The sequence below is a fragment of the Drosophila miranda genome, chromosome 2 (genome assembly GCF_003369915.1).
Source record: "Drosophila miranda strain MSH22 chromosome 2, D.miranda_PacBio2.1, whole genome shotgun sequence".
In the NCBI taxonomy this organism is placed as follows: Eukaryota; Metazoa; Arthropoda; class Insecta; order Diptera; family Drosophilidae; genus Drosophila; species Drosophila miranda.
This window is the reverse complement of record NC_046675.1, coordinates 1,335,960-1,360,513: the sequence shown is the minus strand read 5'-3', so window position 1 is coordinate 1,360,513 and position 24,554 is coordinate 1,335,960. Positions and strand designations below refer to the sequence as shown.

At 46.6% G+C, this 24,554-nt stretch overlaps 3 protein-coding genes across 7 annotated transcripts in view; all 3 read left to right on the top strand.

Moving 5' to 3' along the window:
- The window catches only part of LOC108156426 (5-hydroxytryptamine receptor 1), a 53,634-nt gene that overhangs the window by 16,679 nt on the left and 12,401 nt on the right, over positions 1-24,554 (top strand). The gene's annotated exons all lie outside the window — the stretch shown is intronic.
- On the top strand, positions 10,365-11,220 carry LOC108156428 (coiled-coil-helix-coiled-coil-helix domain-containing protein 10, mitochondrial). The gene has a single exon (XM_017287881.2). The coding sequence runs from the start codon at positions 10,503-10,505 to the stop codon at positions 11,067-11,069; it is 567 nt and encodes a 188-aa protein (XP_017143370.1). The 5' UTR covers positions 10,365-10,502; the 3' UTR covers positions 11,070-11,220.
- LOC117186934 lies at positions 12,420-13,518 on the top strand. Of its 4 annotated transcripts, XM_033388312.1 has the most exons (3): positions 12,420-13,130; positions 13,177-13,326; positions 13,381-13,518. In XM_033388312.1, the coding sequence occupies exons 1-3, from the start codon at positions 13,092-13,094 to the stop codon at positions 13,453-13,455; spliced, it is 264 nt and encodes an 87-aa protein (XP_033244203.1). In that variant the 5' UTR covers positions 12,420-13,091; the 3' UTR covers positions 13,456-13,518. The 4 variants fall into 4 exon arrangements, with proteins under 4 accessions (XP_033244203.1, XP_033244201.1, XP_033244204.1 ...); XM_033388310.1 differs by having other exon boundaries at positions 13,177-13,518; XM_033388313.1 differs by having other exon boundaries at positions 12,437-12,511; positions 13,187-13,518.

The following is a 24,554-nucleotide window of genomic DNA, read 5'->3' as shown; positions in this document are numbered from 1 at the left end:
TCTGATGGGTTAGGCTGCTCAATGGTTTCCATCAACCATGCATTTCCTTCACTTAGATAGTCCTCCAGTAGTTTGAGCCGATTTATGGATAGATCTTTAAGGCAGAGTTTAAATCCCAAGCCCGGAGGACACCGCTCCGCTTAACTCTGCGGTGTGCTTCATAAATTTTGTTTATTCATTTGTTTCGCTCTGTCCTTGCCTTTGCTGTGGTCCAGCATTTTTTCCCTCTAGATATACATTTTCGTCCGCCTTTTTTTTTCCGTGCTTTGGTCAATTATTCAGACCGAAACGAAACGCTTGTGGTTTGCACACTGGCTACATGGAGCACAGGCGGAATGCAGCTCGGAGGAACTAGAGCATTTAAATGGAAAGAGCCCTGCATGCGGGGGGAGGGAGGGAGCGGGGCTGGAGGACGCAGCGAGACGTGTGACTGTTGACGGGCCTGTGTAAATTGCATAAACTTGGTAAATGTGCAAAAAGTGTTGCTACAACAACAACAACAACAGCACTCCCCTCAACAGGTGGAGATGAGGAGACGGCAGTCCTTCAGTTCATTATGTGGCCAGAACTGTTTACCCAGTGGCCTGCTCCTCTTGCTCTGCCATGCTCTGGTTCTGTGGTGTCAGTCATTGGGCTGGTCACTCGACTGCAGTGCCAGCCAAGTCCTCAGGCAGCCTGTTCGCATCCTGTGACCACATCCTGTCGGCGGCACGCCATCCTCCATCCTCCAGCCCCAGCCCTCAGCCTCTGTCCCATTCCAATCCCAGACTGAATGACGAGAGCTCGCAACCATTGTTTGGCTGGCAACAGCAGTGGAAGTAGCATTCATATGACTTCTCACAGACACAAGGCATTATGACGCTCGGACAGAGCTCCTCTGGAGTGTGTCCAGAAGAAATCAAGCGTAATGAAGCCCTGCCCAACCCTGCCAGACAAAGGTTTACTTAGGCGATGTTCTCTTCTGTTCTGTTCTGCTCCTCTGCTCCTCAGCGCCTTCGTTGGAAATGCAACCGAATGATAATAGATAAGCCGCTTGACACTAACACGCTTAGGCACTCAAGGGGTGCCTTGATTTTGCCCTGTTTTACCTCCTGATAGGTTGGCGAAAAGGACAGCTGCCCCCCAATTAGTGGGGAAACTGCCATGTAATGCCTCTGAATTGGGAAATATAATTGGACTATTCCTTGGAAGAGGCATTACAGGACAGTTTGTTCAAAGAGCTGCTGCGAGTTTATTTCTTCTGCATTTCGAATGCTCCTTTAGAAGTTCTGCGCAAGTTTCGTGGTCAAGAAAGAACATTTAAAAGTTTGCCTTGAAAAGTTTCTGAATACGAAAACTACTACCCGTAAATGCGACCAATCTTCCAACTGACAGCTCAGCCAACACTTTTAGCCCTCCCCGGTCCCGCTCTTGGTCACCTTTTGCCATTAATGGCATAAATGTTTACTTTCGTGTGCCATTAAATAACTATCGTAGAGGCGTGGGCGTGGTAAATTGGTACGACTGCTTATAAGTTTTACAGCGAAAACAAACAGGAGGGAAAACTAAAGCGGAAGGACGAACATTCGATACTCTAACAAATACTACTCTACTCTCTGCTCAAGTGCTAGGAGAGCCTTGACCTCACCGCCTGCACCACAGAAATGTATGGGCGTTACTCATCTTACTATTTAAATTTGGGGTTGATATGTACCCTATTTAAGGAAATGGGAAAACAACAATGAAAATCATAAGCTAATTGCCAAAAAAAGGGGGAAATTTTAAGCGCTACCTTTTAGGGAAACGACCAAAGACGACGACCTGACCTGAAAGGCAAGACATGGCAAGAAATGGCTGCCAGCAGGAAATCATGTGTCGTGAGGCATTGTTTGTTTTTTCTTTGGATAATGATGTTTGTGTTGTTGTTGCTGTTGCTGTTGCCCTCAGCTGTCCACAGCAGCGATTCAGGGTTAAGGGAAGTGGTTGTTGCTGCTGTTCCTGCCACAGCAACATCATTGAAGTTGACTTCATTATTATTTTATAGTCTTGGCCTGGTCTCTGGCCTTAAGTTTTGCTGTGCTTTGCCTTGTCTTGACTCCGTTATGCTGCTGGTTCTGGTTCTGGTTTTCTTTTTATGGCTTTTTATCAAATCTTACAATGTGGTGCTTGTGGCACGTTCTACACTGATGGCCATGTATCCACCACTCCACTCTCTCCAGTCTCAGGCAGTGCTTATTAAAACCCGACTCCAGGCTGCTGAAACATATCTATATGACCAAGTTTATGCACATAAAGATATGTATCATGGGTACATAAGGATATCCCGGGAAGGCTGGAGCTCGGGCTGCAGCCGGAGCCCCAAGCAAAACTGATATAATGCATTTTACAGAACACAGGCACAAGGGAGAGGAGGGCCAGGAAAAGTACATAAATGGAGGGCGGCGCCATTAGCAGCCATTAGAAGTGAACTTTGATTACATCTGGAGTATCTACGATAAGTAGTTGGACAGTAGCTGGGCTGGGTATTATTTTCTAACTTTAATCTTGTTCGTTTTGTAGCTATAAACTTTAACTTTCCTTTGGATAAGGGAAGAGCTTGGCCGTACCTTCAATGTAGGACTCTCCACTTCTCAGCAGACTTTAATTTCCTCAGAATGTCCCTGTGCAGGGAGGACACTTTTCGCATATCCCTTTGATGGTCACCCATCCGCCATTACTCCGGCGCGTCGCTTTTCCGCTTTCCGAGAAGCACTCGCTCAAGTGTCACTTGCCATTTGCCAGTCACTTGCCACCCATCCACATTTACACTCTGCTCGCTGTAGCAGTGTTTCTTTTTCCATTTTTGCCGCTTTGCCGGGGCATTATGTAAATTTTTGTATCGCCATTTTCGCTGTATTTCTTTTTCGTGTGTGAGCAGCATTTTAGTTGTAGTTTTTGTGTGTGTAAGTAGACAGCTTAAGTCAATTGCTCTTCTACCTTTACCGTTCTCTGCCGCTCTCTAACGCTCTTTGTCTTTGTTAGTTTATGAGCATTAACACTCACGGCACGACACTCACACGAGTACGAGTACGAGTACGAGTACGAATAGTACCTACTCCTATTCCTATTCCCATTCCCACTTGTTCTTGTTTTTTTGGGTCAGTTTCGAAGCTCTTGGCGGTTTTCAAGTGGTTTTAGCGCACACTCGAAATAATTTTGTGTACGGAATTTGCTTTTGGCGGCGGGTGCTGCTGCTGCTATCAATGCGATTAAAAAACAATTACACTTGTGACATTAATGGCACCCAAAACCCAGATATACGGACAGGTGTACCGAGTACACGTACACGTACACATATATTTTTTTTTTAGTTATATATATTTACCTCTTGCACATTTCGAGCCAGGGGCAGGGCTGTGTCTATGTCTGTTTGTGGCATCTGCGCAAAAAGCGTCGATTTGTTTACTCTGCCAATGGCTGTTCGCCGGATAACCACATCGAAAATAAACACGAATCCAAAATTGATTTTCCAAAAATCAAAATAAACAAATTCCCTTTTTTGCTTTGTGTGTGTTTAGTGTTGCGTTTCGTTTCGCTTCGCCCTGCTTCGTTTAGTTTTTTCTTTTGGTTCCCTTTGGAGTTTTTCAGAGGGGTCAAGGGTACATATAATTTATTCGTGGAAATGTGCGTGTGAGTCAGGAAGAAAGCATTGCATACCTCAGAAAGTATTCGGCTGATGTGAGAAGCGAACAATTTTGTTGCCGGAGAGATGGTTGTGATCGATTCCCAATGGATCCATCGATTCGCTACTTCGTATTATTGTTTCAGGCACTGCTGTTGCTGTCTGCTTTAAAACTGTTTAAATTAATTGCCTGGCAAAAGGGCAGAGGGGAAGGAGGTACAAGGCATAACAGGCCTAATGGCCAGGCTAATGGCTGGTGGCCAACATCTTGCGGGATTATTAACATGATTGCCCCATGAAGACCCCCTCCTGCCGCATCCTACTCCCCTTTTGAGAGCGTCAACAGCAGAAGCACAAGCTGCAGGAGGAGGATCCATCCAGAAGCAAAAAGGAAAAGCTTATCAATGAATCACCAAAGCATGTGATTGATGATTTGATGTGATGTCTGAGTGTGTGGGTGTATCTGTCAGCACATGTGTGTGCGTCTGTGTGTATTAGTGTCGTTTCATTTGCCTCTTGAAGAGCACACACACACACACACACACAGACTGAATGTGGCTTCTCTGACAAGGATTAGGTGCCTACGCAGAATCCAAGTAAATACCAGGAAGACTGCGACTGTGTGGGAGAAAAATGGGGGAAATGACAGCACACATATGCATACTCGCATGTGTGCGTGTCCGTGTGTGTGTATTAGTCAGTCTAAGACAGATTAAAAGTGAAGAGCCAGCAAAAAGTTTGCCTGCCAGGATATACCCTACGCCTATCGGGGATGCAGATGGCATGGCTAAGAAAAGAACTATGGAAGATATTATGTTTGCTTTATTACGAAATGCACACAGAAGATACATAAGATACAAATTTGCTGAATTTTGCTCAGCTTTATTATACATATTCGGCCTGGCTGTATTAGGGGGATGTATCGCATCACGTCGACCACAAAATGCAGGCTGATGGAGCACCGAATTAAACAGAAGGAACTGGAAACCTGATCTGTCATCTTGAGATGATGCAGTTTGTGGACAAAACACTCGTGGGTGAAAAACTTGATCTTCAAGTCTCTTGAGCACAATCGTCGCTCCTCTGGTGTCAAGGAGAAAGTTTACTGCTTAATTTGTTGAATAAAATTTAAATATTGCGGCTCAAAAGATCAAAGACCAAAATGATTTTTCGTCGAATAATCTGTCGTCGCTCCTCTCAAGATATCTTGATCCACCTCGGAATCCATTGGCACTTGCAGCAGCTGCCGCGTTCTTCCATGGCCTTCAGCACAACATCGGCCATGCTCAGGCGTTGCGCGGAACTCCGCGGTCGTCGAGGCTTGCTCTTCGGATGAACATGAACCGACTCTGACGGTGACTGTGACTGTGACTGTGCGGACTGGCGACGTGCCTGCTCGACACGTTCCGCGAGCACCTGCCGCATGCGATGGGTGAGCCGGGGATTGCTGTATAGCTCGGTGAGGGGTCGGTGGTCCAGGAACTCCATCCGCTTTTCCATCTTGATTCGTTTCAGCTCCATTTTCTCGGCAATCAGAGCTTCCTTACGCTGCAGGTGGATAGCGGACAGTTTCTGCTCGAAGGGCGTCCTCGGGCGATCCGCAAAGTACTGCATCCACTCGGCCCGCGTGGCCTCTATGTTCTCGAGGGTAATTAGGGTCTTCACCTCAAGCTGAGGGTCTTGGCCGTCGCTATCCTTGCTCAAGATGCTGCCATTGGAGCTTTGCATCATCGAGCGACTTGCGTAGTCGTCCAGTTGATCCATAATCGTTTTGAAGGTTTTCGAAATGGTGGCCATCTGGTGGTTGCGCTGATCCACGGGAATCTCCTTGTTGAAGACCATCAGCAAGCCGTTGTAGTGCTCGCTGGAGTCCCCGTACTCCTCCAGCATCCGGCGATCCTCCTTGCCCTGGGGCATCCTTTTCTGCTCCAGGAGTTCTTTCAGGAGGTATAGCTTCTTGGCCACCTTCTTCGTGGACAGCCACTCCATTTGCTGCTCGACGAGCTGTCTGTGCGTGACGTAGGCTGGGTTCGACCTTCGGGTTCTTCCCACCGCCGGCGTGGTCATCGATCCCGCTGCATATAGCAGTACCCGCTGAGTTTGCTGAATGTAGCGCGACTTCAGACTGTCCACCACTTCCTCCGGTCTCTTGCCGGCCTTGATCAGTCGCGCGTGCTTGTCCACCAAGTCACTCCAGATCTTATCAATCATCGTATCCAACTTGAACAGATCCAACTCTGACTGGGAGGCTGTCGCCAGCATTGGGGGCTTTTCGCTGGTTAAACTTATTTTGGATTTGCTGGTCTTTTGGCTGGACATTCCCAGCATCATAGGGGCACGCGCTCGCTTTAACTTGTATTCCGAGAGGGGTTTCTTTGGGCAAGTCCTGACCACAAAAGGACCATACTCAGAGATGTGCAAAGTCTTGCCGTGACCGCAATCCTTCCATTTCTTGTTGGATTCCTTTGCAGGCACTCCCTTACCTTGACGACTCTCCCTCCCCGAGGACCTTACTCGTCTCTCCATTGCAGTTTGCTCTCGAATAAAACTCGTAATTTCGAAATATTTTCTAAAGTTCAAATGACATTCCTGCAAAGGGGCTCTCTATCGGGTAGGGCATTAACCAGTCAGTGATTTCCTTTTCAACGGCTTTCCTTCCACCGAACGACTGTTTGCCGACATCAGCCGCCATCATCATCAGCAGCTGTTGGGGGTGTTGGGGTGTTGGGGCTTCCGCCATTTGGTCGGTTGTCGGTCGTCGGCAGCTTCAAAAGCCTCGCACGTCGCACGTTCGTTCTTTTTTCTTTCCTTTTGGCTGGCACTGTTGATTTTCACACTCACACACACTGCACACACACACCACACACACACACACCGCACACACACAGTCACTCCGCCCCCGCAAAAATCTCTCACTCTTTGTCGTAGACCATGCTGTTTACACATACGCGCGATTTTCTTTTAACAATTCATCAAATGCGCTAAGCGCGCACAAAAACTTTGACACTCGACGTTTTCTTTATTTGGGCAGTTTGGGGTCGGCGGGTGGGGTGGTAGGGAGGAAGGAAAGGGGGCTGGCTGGGAGAGTTTCCCCCCTTCGGCACGGCCCCATGGCAGCCATATCAATCATCGCCCAAAGTGCGTGGCTGTTTGACACCTTTCCCGTGTGCCACTGCCTCTGCCTCTGCCTCTGACTTTGTGTCTGAGTGCCGGAGTGTCTGAGTGTGTGTTCATGTTCAAGCTTTAAAATATTTATTATACACGGTACTTGTGCGGGTTGAAGGGTATGTTGGCTGCCACGAAAGAAGGAAATTTATTACAGCCTGAACGGGAAAAAACCAGGTCTAAGAAGGGACCCGTTCTTTCTTTGCCAGTAATTGGTTATAAAAGGATGTCCCTCCTCTCTGTGCTGGTCGAGACCTTCGTTCAGAGTGGTGTCCCTTGAGGAGTACCAAGTATCGCCCTGTCGAGACACTATAGGCTCAGGTATCTACTTGTTTTACTTTGCGCTTTTTGGCCGTGTTGAAGGCTAAATACAATAACTCAAAGTGATTTGCCGGGGCCGAAAAAGCCGGGCGTTATTTGCATGTTGCCCGTCCCGTCACGGCTGCTTTTCTTGGCCTCCTTAAGTGTGCATTATTTATTTGCCTTTTTGCAATTTATTTTGGCAAATTTTCGAGTGAGGAATTTGCTGCTGACGTTGGCAATTAGTAACCGGACCGGGTAAAAGTGAATATTTAAAGAACACCTTAAACATTGGTGCTCCAAAGAGTTGGACGATAACATTTTGATTAAGTATACGCCAGTGTAATCCAGACATTGCGCATACGCAATGTGTGCCATGAGCAATGTGCACCGCCACAAACATTCCGATCCGTTCAGGCTTAACTTTGTTTATTTTCGCTGGGATTTGGCCTTCGTTTAATTAGTGTAAATAATTTGGTGAGCTCAAAAAGCTGATTTAAAATTAATTAGTTATTAAATGCAATGCACAAACGATAAGCCCTAACGTATGCGAGTCGAGTCGAGTGTGTGTAGTTTAGTTGATTTATGTAAATTAATTAAATAAACACCTGTGGCCAGAGGAGGGGCAGGGCCATGAAGAGGAATTGTCTATCGCAATGGCCCTTGGACCCAATTAGTCTCTAGCCCATGCCCTGGGGGCATGGGAATCCGTTTCGTGATCTGGTATAATTTGGAACAGTATCTAATTGCATTGCCAGAGTGTCGCCGGGGGCCTTGATTTATATTGGATGTCAAACTGGAGTCCATAAATCCCCCCGTGGAACGTCAGTTGCGTGGCAGTGGTGCATAGTCGTCGCTCCTCAGAGAGAGTAGGTTAGTAGGAGTCCTTATGTCTGCGCTGTGTAGGCAGTCAAGTGTGCAGATGATTTATTTTCTTTAAAAACTTCTTTTGCGGCCACTTAAACATTAAAGAGGAGGCTCTGAGGCATGGGCCTCTGGGCAGCTCTCGCCGCGCACTTCATAAAGAAGAAAAAGTGTAAAACTCAGCAGAAAGTAGAAAGTAGAAAGCAGAAGACGGCTGCCCAAGAGGCAGACAAATTTTAATCTGCACATTACAAAGTTGTAAGATGAAGTCCCCGTGCATCCATCCTTTCGCCTTTCGGCGCTCACTCGAAAGTGCAATCATTAATTTTCAGCTTAGGTTCAGGGCAAAGTTTTCCTTTCGTAATAAGCAAAGGGAAAAAGAAATGGAAATATAATTAAGAGTGGCCCTCCGTTTGTTGAGCTTAAAAAATGGCTTCGATCCCGCTGAAATCTTAAATTCATTTGTTTGCCTGTCCTCAAGGAGCTCCGGGGGAGTACGTGCGTGAACTGCTTGCATTGCTGGCGAGTAGTACTCTCGGCTCCATTCTCCGGACCTTCCGACTGTCCAAGTGGCAGTTTGCCATCGCATTGGCACGCGATCATTAGTCAAGGAGCAGGAAATGCAACTGCAGGCGGACCTGACACTCGATGAAAGCTCAGTGCAGTCGCACCCCTGCGCATACCCTGCAAGGATCCGCTCCGCCATTCAAGAGACATTTCATTGATTGCTGGATGGCTGGAGTGGTGGCAGATTGAAATTGCTTTCTTATCGTGGGCCAGCCATCATCAGTACACAAGGATAATGCAATTAGTATCTGATTTGGCCGAGGGTACGGAACACTCCGGTCACACTACGAGTGGGTCCTCTGTCTCTGTCCCTGCCTCTGTTTCTCTGAAAGTTTTCCGTGTTTCCATTGCGTGTCCCCTTGCCGGCAAAAGGGCGTTGGCAAATTAAAAGTTCTCTTTCTATTATTTCGATTGCCTGCAGGAGCCAAAGTGAGTTTTATATAAATTAGTTGCCGCTGCTGCTGCTGCTAGAAGAGTCTTTTGCACTGCTAATTAGACATGGAAAAGTTCTCCGAATTCTCACACCTAAAGAACAATCCACAAAAAGTTGCCCTGGGATGCCCCAATCTAGTGCTACTCCGCATTGTCCGTTCTTTGCAGCAAAGTTTAGTGTTAGGTCGGTATTCCTTTGCCATTCCTAGGCTCTGGCTGCGACATAATTATGTGCCGGCAATTTGCATTGCGACCCGCCACCAGCACAACAATAAACATAAAACGGCATAACAATTGGTGGGCTGGAAAAGCTGCAATCGCAAAACAAAAGCCAAGAAAATCACAGAAGGGAAGGCAAACAAAAAGAAATGGAAAAACAACTCCGTTTGTGCAGCAGTTATTTCAACACCTTTATGGCGGCTCCTACATTCGCTGTCCAGGCCACAAAGCACACACGCCGACCACCACAATGGCTTTCGTTTCGTTCTAGCCAATGACCGACCGTAAGGGGTGATGGGGTGTGCACAAGGGCCAGGACTGGGTTGCTAGACGCCTACCCGTGGCACGGCAGGCAAAACAAATGGTGGGACAGCTACGTGGAAATACATTTGCAAACCACAGATAGAAATCTAGAGATAAGGCAAATTGCTGTGCTACAAAATCGTTAACTGTAATTTACCGCATTCGAAATGTTTTCCATTCTACAGGAGTCCAGCAGGCCAGCAGTCCTGCAGTTATGAATGGTATCCCTTAAGGCAGGTCTGCTCAAGAGCTGTACGAGTGTTGTGCAAATTTAAAAGAGTTTTTGGGGGAAAGTTTTTGGGCGAAAATTGCCTCGATTGTAATTGAGGCAGCACTCTCTTTTAGTCGCATCAAAGAAGGAGGTGTGATAGGCAGCCACTTAGGTGAGTAGAATGGAAGTGAGTGCCGCAAATTATCTTCCCTTGTAGCCACATTACTTATACGCACCATGGCCATGCATGGCCGCACTAGGCTAATTCATCCGAAGCGCAATCACCCGCAGACACACACGGACTTGAGTACGAGTCCGAGTCCGAAATTGAAAGTGTGAAACGGAGGCAGCCCACAGATATTGGGGAGCAGTGGAAATGCAAATGAAATCCACATTTCTCTGTGGCAGCTACCGCTGTGTCCGTGTCCGAGTCCGGGTCCGAGTCTCTGTCAAAAGTAATGAGACGCTCGACGAGTGGGGTAGGGTTGGAGACTCAAATTTCCAATGAAGCAGTCATTAAGCGTAAAGTAGAATCGAATGTCTGGATGCTCCTGGACACCCAAGACCTGCCCCGAAGAAAGATCTGAATTTCGGAACTCAAAGCAGACTCGACAATCCTCTGTAATCCGAGTGGGCCGTGCCCTTCGAGTCTATAGATACCGAAGCCAGATCAGATCCCTTGTGATTTCCAAGCAGTCTAAGCATTCGAAATTCTGGTTTTTGGCAGGCAGTAATAATTTTAACATTGCATCAATTTGTTCAATTTCTGTCTGTGATTTTGGCCTTAAATATAGTAAGAAAATGCCCCGTCAACGTTCAGATAAATCCGGCGGATCGGCTCGTCGCCAGAGCTCCAGGAGCAACAGCAGCTGCACGATTCCCGTTCCCAGCTCCCGAGGCAGCAGCAGCCGTCTTCCAGCAACGCAGCCACGCAAACAGGAGTCGACACCAGTTGCAACACCAGCTGCAACACCCGCCACAACACCAGCTACAACACCAGCTGCAGCCGCAGCTTCAGCGCCGGAGGCAGCCACCAAGGGACGTGGCTCAGGCAGTATGTTCAAGGACATGGCCACCACTGCAGCGGGCGTGGCAGCCGGATCGGCCGTGGGTCATGCCGTGGGCGCCGGCATTACTGGATTGTTCGGCGGCGGTCGCGGAAGGTCCGTCCCCGCGAGCGAGCAGGGGGAGCAGGCGGCGCCTCCTGTGCCAGTGCAGGCCCAGCGTTCCGGCGAATTTGTCGAAGATGGTCCTTGTGCCTACGAGCTGCGGCAGTTTCTCAAGTGCACCGAGGAGCACAGTGACCTGTCCGTCTGCCAGGGCTTCAACGAGGCCATGAAGGAGTGCCGTCGGCGCTACAATATTTAGAGCCTCAAACAAATGAAAGACAGTCATCGCTCAACAGAAATAGCCACTAGATATAAATTCTGAGTTAAATTTGGATTGCATACAACAAAATAGTTCCCGAATTCCGAATTACACATTTTCTGTATTAAAAAGTTGAAGAGAAACCCCCCAAGAGGGCGTCAAAACTTGCTTCAAAGAGGGAAAATTAATTGGCACTGTGCGGGCTGCTCTCCTCCCGCAGGTCTAGCCCATCCATCTCTTGCCTGCCGAAACATTATTGATGTTGATTGATTTATAAACATTTCTGTGGCCCAGCAGGGGACGGACTGACGGAGTGAATGACTGGATGATGGGATGTTGGGGCGCACTGATGGGATGGGTGTGGGACGGGGGAGTGGGCCAATTAAGTGGTAGCCAAAACAATAAACAAAATGAAATTAGCATGCCGAATGCTCCTGCTCCTGCCAGCAGCTAAAAAGAAGCATCAGCTGCTGTCGCATCTATTCACATGGCCCCTGCTGTAAGCACAGAAATGACAGATAGACAGAAATTTTCAGAGAACAAATATAATTTGCTTAAATATTCATAACAAAGTGAGTGGAAATTGTATACTGCTGATGAACATGGCCCCAAAATGGGGAGAATTTCCTTCGAATTTTCCCCAATCCCATCACATAGCATCAATCAAGCGGCATTTGCCTCAGTGTCGTGTCTGCTTGCCGCTTTTGTGGTTGGCAATAATTTAATGAAATATTCCGTTTGCCTCATGAACTGGGAACTGAGAACTGGGAGCATATCGCATATGTGGCACTCCTCCTCCTCCTCCTCATGGGCTTCCCTTCCCAGAAAACCTAATGCGAATTATGCTTAAACATTTGACTGGCTGGCTGGCTGGCTGGCTGGCTGGCAGCACGGCTAATTGCTGCTCGATGTGTGTGCTTTCAGTCGTCCCTCAAAAAGCCAAAAATAGTCGAGCCAAAAGCCCAAACACTTTTGCATGCTGGCTGGCAATTGAAGCATTTCCGCTGCACTCGCCAAAGCCAAATACTCTACAAATAATATACACCCATTTGTAGACTCTTGAGAATGGGAGTAGAGGAGTCAAAAGCCATTATAACAGTATCTAGCCTCGGGAATATATAATATATGTATACTTAATCTTTATATATGAAGTTTATTCTAGATTTGTGTGGGATTTTTTTCCATGCCAAGATAAGATTAACTTTTCTATGCGAGATGCAGCTCACGATTCGCATCTATGCAAATATTAAACTAATAAAATGTACATGCACAAGAGATGGTGTTACAAAATGCATATTTGATTATAAAAAGCATACTGTATTTACAGATACTGCAAGGTGAAATTCAATCTTAGTATATTTCGAATTATTCAAACGTTGCCTTAGAATTTGTTGCTTAGAAATTTATATGCTCGGAGAACTCTTTAAACAAATTCAGTTTCGGTAAGATTTAAGATTGAACCATTAAGACTGCCCTCGAGCAATGGGCTCCCAAGTTGTTTAGCAACTTCCTGTCCCACAATTAACTCAAAGAACTCGAAGAACCCGCCATTCTCCCCAAAGTCCAGGTGATTTGCAATCTAATCTGCAAATTTGGGCTACCTTTAAAGTTACCTTAAGGGCATAAAGGCCAGTCAGCACTTCCCTCATTTCCTCTCGGGGAAATCCCTTGCTTGTTGAGTGCTTGTTTTTCTTTGCGATTCATTATTTCGACTGTATGTTTCGTAATTAGTGCAGAAAACGGTGAAGGCAAACACGAAAGAGAAACAAATTACGATTATGAGTCCAGTGAAATATCTTGCCGGTGCATTGACGGTTGCTCCTGCCGCCAAGTGCAGTTTGCAATTAGCTTTGGGGCACTGCAGTGCCAATGCCAATGGCAATGCAATATAAATTAGCTACTGACACAAAGCCGGAGGGAGATCCTCCGGGAAATATCATGTTCATGTGATGGAGACTCCCTTTGGGATCTTGGTTGGCATTCGAGGCATTCGCTTCGCTTCGTGTGGGGCAGGCATAGTCTATGGAAAATCGAATCGATAATTTTACTTTGCGGTTACAGGTGAGTGCCTCCTTTTGAGAGTGAAATGTTTCATCAAGGCTCGAAGGTTTGCGCAGATTCCCGAGCGACCAGCATGGACTATCTGCCAGGAGTTCAATCCAACCAAAGGGAGTCCTTGTCAAAAGCAGCCAGCTGCACTGTCGAAGACGGAGAAGAGCGTGGAAACAATCGTCAGTATTGCAGTGAGCCGATTCGGGTGGGTACCTACGACTTTGAGTGCGACATGACGCTCTGCTCTGACTTCCACCAGGCCGTGCAGAAATGTCTGATGGTGAATGACGAGGGCAAGCAGCCGATGCCGAAGAAACCCTTTTCTAATCACTAAATATTCATCGTTGTCGTTGTCTTTGTTTCCGTTTCAATAAACTGCGGAGGGTACGAGAATGAAGCTCCCGTAATCATTTCTCCCGGGAAAAGCCGGAAAACCCTCTGCCATAGTACGGAATGTGGGGGAACGGCAATTAAAATGCTTTATGACGAGCACACGCGCCCCCCATTTGCCTCTCCCAGAGACCTTGGGATGTCCTGGGTGTCTCTTTTTTAACACTTTAAAGTGAGACGCATATCCTTGACGCCCAGAGCGCTCTGCCTTTGACTCTGCCTCTGCCGTGCGCCATTGTCACATGCTCGCTGCTCGCTGCTCCTTTGCCGTTGTTATTTTTTGTCATTTTCAGTTAATTGTGATTTTGTTTACTGACATCTCGGTCTCTGTCCCTGGCCCAGGCCCTGGCCCTGGCCCTGGACTTGTCCCTGGCGCCGTGTCCTACCAGGGTCCACGGCTTTGTTTGCCTTTCTACTTTGTCTGTGAACCCTGTCGCATATTCTACATACCCTTGTAGACGGGGTATTTTGGTTTCAACCAGACTCTTGGGCCATCAATGGCAGAAATATTCCATCAGCTCTGAAATCTATATCTGTTTAAGAAGGGTACCCAACAAATCGGCTTTGCCACAGCTACTATATCTTTTTTTCGCATTGTTTACTTTAATTTTGTTTTGTTTCGTTACTTTTTTTGCCTCCACCGATTGAAGCATTCAATGCTCCTTTTCTCTTGCGATTTCCCGCTTTTCCTCTCGCTTTTGTTTCGCGTTTTCCCCTCCTTTTCTTGGCGGTTGGCGGTTGGGGCCGAAAACTTTTTCATTTTCGTTTTTTATCTGCTTGGCTTGCGCACAATTAAGCCCGCAAAATGTTTTGGCCACGTCAAAGCTGACGAAGGCGACGACGAGCCTGACACTGAAGATACCCCAGAGAGAGAGGATACCCTTTTTAATTTTAAGCATATTTTCGCGGCAGCGCCAACTCCTTGCCAGAGGGGAGGAGAGTCGTCCAGGAGACGGAGCATATATTTTCTTGCCACCTTAAACGGCTTTGTCTGGCTTAATGAAAACAAATTTAATTTTTGGCAAGCACAGGCGGTCCTAATAAATATTTATTGGGCTCTCCAATTTTCCATCTGCACTCGCTCTATAGCATATCCCCACTCCATGCCCTCGGCGGATCTGCTACTGGCAGATGCTCCCCGCTGCGGTTGACCCATCCGCTCCACTCACGGCTCCATGCCAAGCGAATGCAGCTCAGACCTGACAGGGCCAGAACGGCCATAATTATGTCCAATTATCAGGCATTGAATTGGAAGCCAGACGAAACTAATGGAAGCATTCGGTCTCAATGACTTGGCGTGCGCTCGAGGGATACCCCTGTTTCAGGAATTTAATGTCCCCTTTAATTTGTAGGAATCTCCTCATCTATTGAGGGATTATTAGACATATCATTTTCAAAATGTGTCAAAAAAACCATCTTAGACATTCCCACTTACCCAATTAATGCATATTTGTGGTAGCTCCCTTGAAATGTTCCATTAATATAATTTTCAGGAGAATATACTTACAAAAAGAAGGCAATTTATTTTCCACTTTCTACGTATTCCAATTGTAAATTGGATCATCTTTGAAGCTTCCTTAATTAAATGAATATTTCTGTGTAATCCATTACAAATATTCTTTTAGCTTGGATTGGCCCTCATATCTGTAATCCGTGAAAAATCGGAGGGAAATTCCATAAAGAAGTGCTTTCGAATATTCACCGCTTCACTTCTGTGTAATCCTTATTGAAACGTGACTCATCAGATATCGTTGGATCAAAGACAACAACAGAACGGGCTCTCTGGTGTGCCAAATGACTGTGCGGCAAGCAAAAAGTATTTCGAAAAATATATTAAGAGCCATGGAAGAGTAAAAATCCAACACAATGCAGACACGGATGCAGATATTCCATATAGATGCAGATACAGATGGAGGTGAATTTCCACCAGCAGTTGGTGTGGTTAAAGCGCCTCATTGATTGCCTCTTTTTGTGCCCCGCTGAGTTTTCCATGTTTTCCTTTGTTCGCGTTGCGCGGAAAAGTGTGAAATTCGATAGGGCAGACAGCGTTTGAGCGCTTTATTGCGGTGGGTGGCCACAGAAAGTGTGTCTCTGGGCTGTGAAAGAGGGTCAACACTGGCAAATGGCAGATGGAGACAGGCAGAGGCAGAGTCGGACGGCTGTCCACAGAGTGGGCACTCGTACTGCGAGACCTGCGATCGTGTTTAATTTAATTTTCAGTCTGAAGTGGTCAACGGCAATTCCATGTTTCATGGACACTTCAGCAAATCGCATAAAATGCTAATAAAAATCAAATCAGTTGCACAAGTGGCCGGACGATGGCCGGCCAATCGAGGCCAATGCTGTGCAATAAATTGCATTAAAATCGTGTAACCAAATTGGTTGAATGGCCAACTGAGTGCATTAGCGGGTGACTCTTACTCTGAGGCTCTGGGGCGCCGACTGAATGGATGGGATGGGAGCGGTGGTCTTTGTGAAATGCCTGTCAAAATACCCAATTGATGTTCAGCCAAACAGTGGGCAAACATTGGCGATGGCGGAAACGGAAATGCATTTCCGACAAACCGGAAATGTACCGCACATGGAATTGCAAATGGCGATGCGGATGCGGCCAACTGGCAGCGACAGCAACAGCAGCAGCAGCAGCGGCAGATACGAATACCTTTATGAATATGAGAGGGGAAAAGTTTGCCTGCAAGTTGCCCCGAAAATGTATGCGCCACGTGTGGAAAAGTTGTGGCAAAGCACAAGTTACACATTCGATAAATATTTCAGCAAACCAAAAGTCTCGGGCTACGACGCAAGTGCGCAAATTCGTGCGGAGTGCAGTTCATTAAAGAAAACGAGAGGAGAAACTAAATTTAAATTGCTGCCAGCCGTTTTGCTTTTTGCCTTTTTCGCCCATTTGCATATTAATTAAACCCAACAGACGAAAGGCGGCGGCCAGCCCTGGAGCCAAAAGGTCAAAATACCAGGACTAAAACCAGGACAAGGAAAGGGACAGGGACGGGGATCAGGGCCAACAAACCATAAGCTGACCACATACATGGCCGGCTCTCAGAGCGGCCACATCTGGCCAGGACTGCTGCTCCATTAGATGGCGTGGCATCCAGGCTACGAAGCGATGCGATGAGCCCGAATTTAAGCTCATAAAAATTTCATTTCATCTTCAACAAAGGAATATGGGCGAACAATTTGCCGTCAGCCGAATTTTATCTTGCTCACTCCGCTGCCAGCAGCAGTGTCACTTAAATATCAATTTAATTTCCATAATAAAGCCAGCCAAAGTCCCTCTCACCCCTGCACAAATTCACAAACTCATCCATCGCCCGACGCGCCGCCCCGAGAGGATTTTCCCGATGATTGACAGTTGGATGGCGGATGCCTGATGGAGGATAGAGGATGGAGGATGGAGGAAAAGCAAAGAGGAGCCTTCTCGAGAGTAGTTGACAGAACATTGATTGAAATAAGTAGATCATCAAATATACGAATATGATATTAATAGAAAAGGAAATATCTGCCACAGGACTTCATTGAATCGAATAACTATTGTTAATTGTATTTGCGGAGCTCTCGTCGCCTGAAGGCAGCCCCACCATGCGAGTATGCCACAACAAGGACAGCCGGGGAGTGCTCCACAAAATGTGTATGTTCTTGATTAAGAAAAGATATTCGACTTGATTGCAATGCAAATACGCTTCGCGAATGGAATGATTTTCATGAGTATATTTTGGGTGAAAGAAATGGCTTTAATTAACTAGAAAGAAATGCTACCTTTTTTCTCGTTTTAGCAAAATCCCTTCCACATCCACAAGCGAAAAAGCTGACAAAAGCAGAGGATTGTGCGGATTATCCTTTTTATAAACTTTTCTACATTTAATCCCACTAAATCACTCACAAGTCATCATCGCCCGGGGAGGTATGGCTGAATTTATTTATTAATTTTTACTGCACCCTCATTACCGTCTCGAAACGCATATACTCGCAGAACCAGCCACAATTTAACCTCCGAATGGAGTGATATATGTACAAACTAGAAGAACTAGAATGAAAATGAAACAATAGAAGCAAACTTAAAAGTCCATTAAAAATGCTTAAGCGACTTTATGAAGTCGGCAGACCGCGTCAAGTCGGTGACAGGCGGGTGGAGGAGCAGAAGGACAGAAGGAGGAGGGCCATCCACTGAGTGGGTGACTGGACCGAACCGAACCAATCCGAACCGACAGATGTATGAACCTGATGCTGCCTCTGCTCTGACTCTGCCACTAGCTACAATGGTGATGATGCTGCTGCTGCTGCTGCTGCGGTCGCTGACAATAAATAGAAATCTCAATTTACGATGCGTTAGTTGAGCGTCCTCACCGCCACCCGCTGCCCCTGCCGCAGCACTAGTAACTAGTGCCACGAGGCAGCGTTGTTGTTGCTGCTGTCCTGTGGTGGGGCTGTGCGGGTGGCATGTCCTTATGTCCTTGCTGCTGAGTGGCGGGAGCGGGAGCGGGGGCGGCGGTGGGGGCTAACCCAACTCGACCGGTCTGCGCCTCTCTAATGGCATTTGTGATGGCTGCGGTTATAGTCACTGCCGTCGTCGTCATCGTCGTTGACGATGATGTTGATTGGCGATTCGCCGGCTTCGCATGCATGGATACGTCTCCATCTCTTTAATCCTCCATGGAGCGGCGGTACTCTGCTGGAAAAGTGCTTTTGTATACGATGTGCACAGAGTGCACAGAGGGTATATGGTTTTCGAGGGAATGGCTGTAACCGATAGTGTAAGGCAACTAAATGTGATGCTCCCTGAATAGTTGAGTATCCTTTAGTCTATACATCATACACCATACTCCTTCCAGAGTGTTGTCTGGAGAGCAGACTGCGAGTATTCGGAAACCTGCAGACCAAGTGCAAAACTGTGCTTATGCTGATATTAAAAACTTTGCTCATCCGAACCGAACCGAAACGAACTAAGCCTTAAATGACGCTGAAGCGAAACCGAAACTTAACCGCCTCATAGTTCAATTATGCGATAAAAGTTAAGCACTTGAAAAGTTTTCCGACTGCGACAAGACGTGACATAATTTGTGGTGATGCGATGGGATCGAAGGAATTGTCTAAATTGAACCAGACAGGAGACTCCTCCGAGGCTGAAGAGCTGAGAGTAGAGACACACACACTCTACAATGCTACCATTCGATGGGAGATGGGCAGATATTGTCAGTGGCAAGTCGCATCCTCCTGGAGAGAGGCCTTCAATTAGCCAAACCTTGTCAGCCACTTCCGCTTTTGGGGGGCAGCCGAGCAAATTGCAGTCCGGCGAGAGAGAGGAAATTGTAGAAGGACAGAAGGATGGACAGAAGTGGGGGAAATTAGGGGAACAAAAAAATCAGCCACAAATGCATTTTTGCAGGGATTAAGCCAGGCGAATCGGAGCTTACTTTGATGGATCCCCTCTGTTGGCCTGAGACAATCACGGACAAATCCTTGACGAAGCCCACACCGCGGACTGCGGACTGCGGCCTGCTGTGCGGCACTTGATGGTGGAACAAAAAGAGCGGAGGGAGCTGCTCCTATACCATCCTGACTGGAACCCCAGCTAATTGGCACTCGAATGCAAATACTAACTCAATTGGATGAGCGCTCAATGGGCCATGGCCACGGCCCGGACGGCCAGGCACGGCACTGGGATGGCGCACCAGGCACCAGGGCTGTCGTTTAATTTGGCTTTTTTCATTATTTACGCAGCTATTGTTGGCCTGCAGTCGATTCATGCTGGCTGGCCCCTCAAGTGGCAACTACGTGCTCCAGTCCCCCCCTGCCGTATATTTACCTCGTTATGGGGGCTTCCTTTCAGAGGCAACGAACGGGTGACAATCAAAATTTCGCTGGCTGTTCAACATTTGATGAGGCATTCAAAGAATTTTATGTGCATCAAATGTGCAACAACTTTGACAGCGAATCCCCGTCTCCGTCTCCGTCCCCTCCTCCCTCCCCTCTCATCCGCTTCCTTCCGCCGTTAAAATGACAGCACATAACTTTCGGGGCAAATTGCTGCATCACTTCGGCTTCATCTTTGGGATCAACTATTTCGGGACCGGCATAAATATGAATTTACAAATTTACATGCCACTAAAAAAGGCAACAAAAGTTATTTTCCGTTGCAACTATGTGGCAGACAAAAGAGGCAGGCATAAAGGGGGATAGGGGCAGAAGCCGTTCTCTGAAAATAGGCACAAAAGTGTCCTTGTTGCTGAAAATACTCTTTAAAAGGGGTATGACGATTTGAAGGAGCTGTTTGCAAAGGAGCTGTAAGGAATCGTAGGGCCTTGCCCTTAACATCCCTAAGCTTAGTGTATTTCCTCGCAGCCATGCCGAACCCTACTGGAACGGACTGACTACTTAACATGGAATCTTCAAGAGCAATCGACCCGCAAGAGTATCAAAATTGTTGGCCGTTAGTAAGTCGTCCTTTCTTGGTTTTTCGCTACTGTTGTTGCGGCTCTGGTGGAACGCATAAAAAACTTTTTAATTAAATTCCCCCTCTGGACCCAGCAGCCACTTGTTGTTGTTGTTTTCCCATCGTAGCAACAATGCGGGGGAGAATGCCAGAGGAGAGAGGCATTCAGTTTGGTGACAAGTTTACATAAAGTAGTAAAAAGGCTATTTTTATACAGTCAAGAGTGGTAGCCGAAGGTGCTGTTGCAGGGCGCGAGAGGTGGAACCTAGAGGATCCACACTCCATTCCATCGAAAGTTTCTTTTCACTTTCCACTTTCCGCGCTCCACTTTCCACTTTTCACTCTCCACTGCTACTGTGAAAATTTCGAAAAGTTCTCACTTAATCGCGAGAATAACAATTTTGAAGGGAAATTAAGTCAATCAAAATCAGTTTGTTGACCGTATTTAAGTGCACTTCCGCTGCTGCTGTTGGGCTGTTCATTATTCCATTTCCATTCGAGCAACTTAAACAAGAGTAGGAAATTAAGGAGAATCCAATTTCGAGTATTAATCATAGTTTAATTCATATGTTTTTTTAGTTCTGTTTCGTTTTCGAAATGTCTGCAAATCAATGAAAAACACTTCAATCTATTTCCAATTAGTGATGCGTTTTTTTCAGAGAAAATCCTTTTTGCAGCTGATATTTATTTTGTCCAATTTGTGCCTCTTTTTGTTGCAATGTCAACTATGTAATTCTCACTTATTTTATTTCTCAGGAGTGCATTAATACAATCAAACAATTCGAATACATATTGAATATCGCCTTCATTGGGTTTCTTTCCGAACGATGCGTGTGTTCAACACATGTAAATTCCTTCTGTTCATTGTGTTTCTCGCCCTACATTCCTCTATTTTCTAGGGAAATCATTTGCCACAAATGAATTCCCAATCATTGAGTTCTTTACTTCTTTTCGTGGAGAAAATTCTTGACAAATAACCTTTAGGCAAAGTAAAAGTACTCTTGTTCTTGTGGATCTGCATTCTTCTTTAGTTATTTATTTATTTGATACAATATGTACCTATATTTGTTCAATTTTCTTCATTTGGTGGTAATAATAATCGGAAATATATTAAATCAATCAACTGGCGATTATTAAATGCATTTGAATCCATCTCGCTCCAGATTGGTATCCTAGCAGTGAGCTGCACGGAATTCACTTCGTTTTTACAACATTTCAAATAAATAAATAAATTTTGCAATTTATGCCGGAGATATTTTTGCTCGGATTGGCATCGGCCAAATGAGATTGCATCGTGTGCCGGGGCCTGGCAATCAATTTGGAAACGTTTAAATTGTATATTTCTTTCCTCGGCTTCCTGCCCTCATCTCGTCTTCGTTTATTTGCCAGGGCCCTGGGGCCCCGCTCCTCGTAGGATGGCGGAGGGACCCCGGACTCTGGACTCCGGTCTTCGGATGCTGCGAGCAGCTGCAACAGGCAGCCATTTTCATCTGTCTGCCCTTCTCTACCTTCTCTTCTCGTCCTGCATCTGGCTCTTTTTGCAACAAGTGTCTGCATTCGCCTGTTTGCGGCAGGCTCCTTGGTGCCGGTGCCGATGCCGCTGCTGTTTGCATTCTTATGGTAAAGTGCCTCGAGCGAGTCAATGTTGCTTTTTCTTGCCCAGCAAACGGCGGGGCAGTTGTGGCAGTAGCAAAACCAATTAACACAGGTCAGACCTCAACTCAACTCACCTCACGGAACGGTGTAAAAACCATCATACTTTACGCAGAGTGGGTTCTGTTCTGTAGTCTCCATCAATGCTTCACCTTGTCTTTCTCTCAGAGCAGCATGATAAGTGCTAAAAGTTTGCGGCCCGCTGACAGGCCCTGAACCTGAACTTTTCCGACAAATTGCTGGACCCCTCGAATGACATTTGCACCTGTCGGTCGTGTCGCTCGTGACTGTGCCCTGTGCCCCTCGATCTGAGATCTGAGATCTGAGATGTACATACATCACTGTCAAGGGGAACGTCTTTGTTGGTTTTCCGTGCTAAATTTAGAATCTTTCTCATGTCTTTCCCCAAAAGCAGAGACACGCGAAATGTTTGGGAAATAAACATGCTAAAAATCGAAAATTCAATTTAAACGTCACATGGCCCTGGCCCTGTCGTCAAAAATCATAATTTTGCTCAAAGCGAACGTCGAAGCGGTGGAGGGAGAGACGAAGAGCTTTTGCTGATACTCTATGCCAGAAACGTGTCGGAAAATCTGGCAAATGTCAGACAGCTTGTCAATGAGAAGGGGAAATCAGTGTGGTATGAACCCATGAATGAGCCAGCAGACGCAGCATTTTCCTCTCAATGAACGAGAAACGAATCCAAAATGCATCAAGGCTGTGTGTGGCAGTTGGCAATTGCCAGTTTTGGCCAAGACCACTCACACACACTCGAAGCCACGCCGCAGCCACATCGACGGCCAAAAGAAATTGTCAGCTGCCATTGATTGCGTTGCCATTGAATGGAAAGTATCTCAGTATCTCAGATTGTGTGTGTGTGTGTGTGTGTGTGCGCCTTGAATGAGCCAAATTGCAGGCCGTCTAATAGAGCCACGAGATTTGGCCCGGATTGTCCGCCTGACGGCTCCACAAAGCATCGAATTAAGGTTTCTTCTTTGGCAGAGACTATTTTCACCACAGAGACAATTGCATGAAGCTGATGCTATATTGAAAATCAAGGGAAACCGTAATCTCTCTCATCAGCTGACAAATTGTCATCTACTCCTTGTGTGTGTCGTTCGTTGATCAATTTCCAGAGAATGCTCTTCTGGGAATACGAGTATATAAAATTGCTTTGATTCTAGATGGAATCTTCGTTGCTCGTTCTTCGTGGATTAAGGTTTCAATTAAGGTTTAGCCATAATCCAAGGTTTTCCATTGGGTAGAACTTCTCCAAAAATATTTCTTTTCCATTAATTAATCAGTTGAATTTTCTTCGAATTTCTCTTTGCCATTTGCTGTCCATTCCTCATTGATCGAATTACCCATTGTTTTGGGCCAAGTGCAGCAGTCGATACTCCGGTTTCAATCGAAGGCAAATATTAACATTTTTCATTTGGGCAAAAGCTCGACAAAGGACACCAAATGGAGCGCAGGCAGTGGCAGTAGCAGCGGCAGTAAACAGAGAGAAGGGAGATAGTGAGATGAAAAAGAAAAGCCGAATAATTGTATAAAATGAGAAAACGAGCCACTAAAGAGACTGACGGCAGCCGCAGCCTTGAGCCCTTGAGTGGAGCCCGTGGAGGGGTGAAATGGGGCTGGGACTGGGACTGGGGGAAAAGCAGCCCTGCAAAAGAATTAAACTAATATTTATCAAAGAGATGAGCGAGACGTGCTTCAAGCTAAACAAAAGACGACAGCACATGCCGGCGCCAGTCGAGAGGAGAAATGAGGAATGGCACAGAAGACAGGAGACAGGAGCTTGGAGATGGAGATGGAGATTGGGGAGTCTGAGGAGGATTCAGATGAACAGGATGAACTGGATGCTGATCCCTGCGAGCAGAACGAGATGCAGCGTCATGGCTGTGTTTAGGAAAGTGACGCTGTCAAAATGCGAAATGAATGGACCTGCTCTCGTCGCTCTTGTCTCTCCCGAAAGCCGCCTCAAAGGCGGCTGTTGTCTGAGGACTGTACGATGCACGAGGTATCTCCAGGACTCTGAGAGGAGTCTCGCGAAAGTTGGCCCAACTTTATGCTAATTAGCAGCTGCTAACCAGCGTTAAAACTTTGCACTTAACAGGCGCGGCAGGCAGCCAGCCAGACATGTGCTCTAATGTTCTCCAACCTGGTATTGAAACGGGATTTACGGCCTCCTTGGCCCTTTTTTTCTTCTCAAATGAGATAAGTGCCGCATTTCGGACAGCTGGGCCACACAATGGACTCGATGAATATCTGAGACTCTTCTCCCCTCTCTCCTCTCCCTCTCTTATTGTATTTTTGAGTGCATTTTAAGCTGTCGCAGCTGCCTCTGCCTCTGACTCTCTGCTCTCCTACACAATGCTTTCCCCACTTGAAAAAACACCATTTATAAGCAGATATATACGAGTATATGTAGTGTATGTATGTACGTTTGGGTAATTGCATTGAAATGGGAAAATAAAACGGCTATAAATATGCCCATTGTGTGTGTGGGGGTCTGGGGGCTCCAGCAAGTGCGATTTCGGTGCCAACAATGCGCGCCATAAATTAACTAAATTGAAAACCGTTTTGGTGCAGGGCCACCCGGCTATACACCCCTCCTCCCCCCTCCCTCATCACTCTTCTATCACACATAGCTTCCATCAGGCACGAGCAACACTTTTATATTCATTACAGTTCATACAGAGAGCTCTGCTCTGCTCTATAGTGCACTGCAATAGTGCTGAAAATATGGTCTCTGGGCTATGGGGCAGTGGAGGGAACGAATTGAGCGCAGAGATACTTTTATGATGGATGGGCACTCGCTGTTTGTTCCTGCAGAGAATTGCCAAGTCATTTCGGGGATGTTGTTCCCGAAAGGGAAAACCGATTGTCCGCATACTCACATCCGGACCTCTCCACTTCTTGGATACCATTATAAAATA

What these genes read in the sequence shown, in the direction of transcription:
- LOC108156428 (XM_017287881.2), top strand. Translation starts at nt 10,503, where the DNA reads ATGCCCCGTCAACGTTCAGATAAATCCGGCGGATCGGCTCGTCGCCAG.
- LOC117186934 (XM_033388310.1), top strand. Translation starts at nt 13,092, where the DNA reads ATGGAAAATCGAATCGATAATTTTACTTTGCGGTTACAG. An exon ending in ATTTTACTTTGCGGTTACAG is followed by an intron (nt 13,131 to 13,176) that starts GTGAGTGCCTCC and finishes CAAGGCTCGAAG; the next exon opens with GTTTGCGCAGATTCCCGAGC.